Raw genomic sequence first — 2,545 nt, forward strand, 5'->3', positions numbered from 1 at the left:
GCAATCTTCACAACTGAAAAAAGACAACAATTTTGCAACCCTCCTACGTCCATTCTGCAGCACTAATTAGAAGCATGTGTGAGTGATACTTACTTTGTCTCTCTTGTTTTTCTTCGTTAACTCCCAGGCGGCCGTCTCCATGCTGAAGCAGGACTTCAAGGAGAAAGAGATGACACTTTCCACAGCCCTGGCTCTCGCCGTTAAGGTTCTCAATAAAACCATGGACGTCAGCAAGCTGTCTGCAGAGAAAGGTACATATTTGAGCGGTTAAATGTACAGATATTGACTATTAAAAGAAACACACGAAAACTTCACTTTGAGGTTTTTTAAATTAATATGTGTCCCCGCAGCCTGCCTATGGTCCCCTAATGGGTAGAAATGGTGATAGGTGTAGACCGAGCCCTGGTCTACACCTCAAAAGCTAAATACTCACAAATGGCACATAGGAAGGAAAGCTTATTGTGGGACTGGCTCTTGTGGCTGTAATTATTCACCAAGGCTGAATTTTGGGAAAGAGACTACAGTTATGGTATTAGGAGACCACTAAGGTCTATATGAAAGCATCCAAAGAGCACCATGTCATGGTACCTTTTAAAGGCATAATTGAGCATCTCTAACTATAAAGCACAGCGGTGGTCGAGCGAGCTAGGGAATAAATGAAGAGAGGGAGCTGAACAAAGCAGTGAATCAGAGGAATAAGAGCTATTTTTACAGCAGTTATGTTCTAAAGCACAAATAAACACAAACACCACTGCAGGGAGGTACTGCATTGCCAGGTCAGAAGTGAATGCAGATCTAAGTTTCTAACCTGTGCCGATAATGAGACACTGAGGGACTTAAAAAAATAAGAAATAAATGACGCTCATGACCTGTTTCAGTATTATTAAGAGATAACCAATCAGCTGCAAGACATGTGACTACTGTAAACAAATAGGGGCAATATTTATAGCATTTAGACATTATCTGTATTTCTCTACAGTTCTCAATAGACAAAGTTTGAGACACATGGGCGCAGTCATCAAATACCAGTAGGACCGGAAAATAAAGGGGGTTTTCTGTGTGGTTTTATTTGTTTACCTTGAGTATAAATAACCATAGGCGAGTCTACATGTGACCGTGTGGTAGCTGACTAGCTGGTCAACCTGTTTTGTGGCAGGTCATGTGATCACTGTGCAGGTAACAGACATCGAGGTTGATCACAGATATGTTGATGCTAAAATGGAGAACACTCATTGTTCATACTTTATACAGAGTGAGCAGCAGCTTACTGTGGAAATATGATAACGTGAAACACATTTGTAAAAAAAAAAAATCAACTGAATGCGTAAGCAGCCTAAATAAATACAGTACATGTACTGACCACTGCTATGAAACTGTCATTATCATACCATTCAAGGATCAGGCTACTAATCACTAATGCACAAATTAACAGTTCTACTCTTTGCAAAAAGGAAGCAGAATATAATTTTACTCAGGAAGTTTACCATGAAGACTAATTTTTATTTTTAGAATATCATTAAGTCGGGCCACGCTTTTTCACGTTTCTTTCGCTCTTCCTAGTTTACATATTTTATGCTTAGCTCCCTTGTTAATATGGACATAGAAAAGAAAGACGCTGAAGAAATTGGACTCTAAAATCTAGAAACTATAAAGTGATACTTTTCATGCTCACTGTAAACTTAAATCTACCAGTGATATTTATCGGTTATTTCCACCCATCAAAATGGGTCAAAAACCACTGAGGTGTCCTCTCCCTAACGGTACTTAACTGAACAGCAGCATGCACCTGTTGTTTTTTGATGCAGGCTGACAAGGTAAACAAATAAATAAGGTAAGACCACTTCTGAGTGAACAGAAAAGGCTCCAGATTCGTAAATCCTGGCTGTTTGCGTGGTCCTGGTCCTGACCAGGCTAACAGCCAGGATGTATTAATCCTGGAGCTGTACAGAATAAATCTCCATGGTAAATTAGGTGCCTATGCTTTCGTGAAACAGAGTCCAGGCTAAATTGAGCCAGGATAACTGGGATATCCCGGTTTAATCCCATATCTTAGTTTTGTGAAATAGCCCTCCGGTCCCTTACCGTCTGTGTTTTGGTTGTTTCAGTGGAGATCGCCACTCTGACCCGCGAGAACGGCAAGACCTGCATCAAAGTACTCAAGGTGAAGGAAGTGGATGAGCTGATCAAGAAGCACGAAGCAGAAGAGGCCAAAGCTGAGAAAGACAAAAAAGAGAAGGAGCAGAAAGAGAAGGACAAGTAATCTTTCTTCCCCACACTTTGAGGTGTGTTTGTGTGTGTGTGTGTTTGTGTGAGAGAATGAATCTGAGTTTCCGGGTATGTTTAAGTTTGTGTTTCTTAAAATAAATCCAGATGGTGAAATATTAACTTGTTTTGTAGTTTTCTTAATCTGTTTCAGATGAACTCATGTCCATGCTCAATTTGTAGCATTGTGGCTGAAACATGTTCAAAATACTCTACATTATTTATTGTCAAAACACTTATTACTTTTCAAATGGGAAGTTATTGAACCACAACTGGGCAAGAA

General features: G+C 39.9%; 1 protein-coding gene across 2 annotated transcripts in view; it reads left to right on the top strand.

Annotated features, from left to right (window-relative positions):
* The window catches only part of psma4 (proteasome 20S subunit alpha 4), a 7,695-nt gene extending 5,150 nt beyond the window's left edge, over positions 1-2,545 (top strand). For both annotated transcript variants that reach the window (XM_034879622.1, XM_034879623.1), the window contains exons 8-9: positions 128-251; positions 2,106-2,545. In XM_034879622.1, the coding sequence (XP_034735513.1) occupies positions 128-251; positions 2,106-2,260 (279 nt within the window). In that variant the 3' untranslated portion in view covers positions 2,261-2,545. The remainder of the gene's footprint in view (positions 1-127; positions 252-2,105) is intronic.

The sequence above is a fragment of the Etheostoma cragini genome, chromosome 8, assembly GCF_013103735.1.
Source record: "Etheostoma cragini isolate CJK2018 chromosome 8, CSU_Ecrag_1.0, whole genome shotgun sequence".
Classification (NCBI taxonomy): domain Eukaryota; kingdom Metazoa; phylum Chordata; class Actinopteri; order Perciformes; family Percidae; genus Etheostoma; species Etheostoma cragini.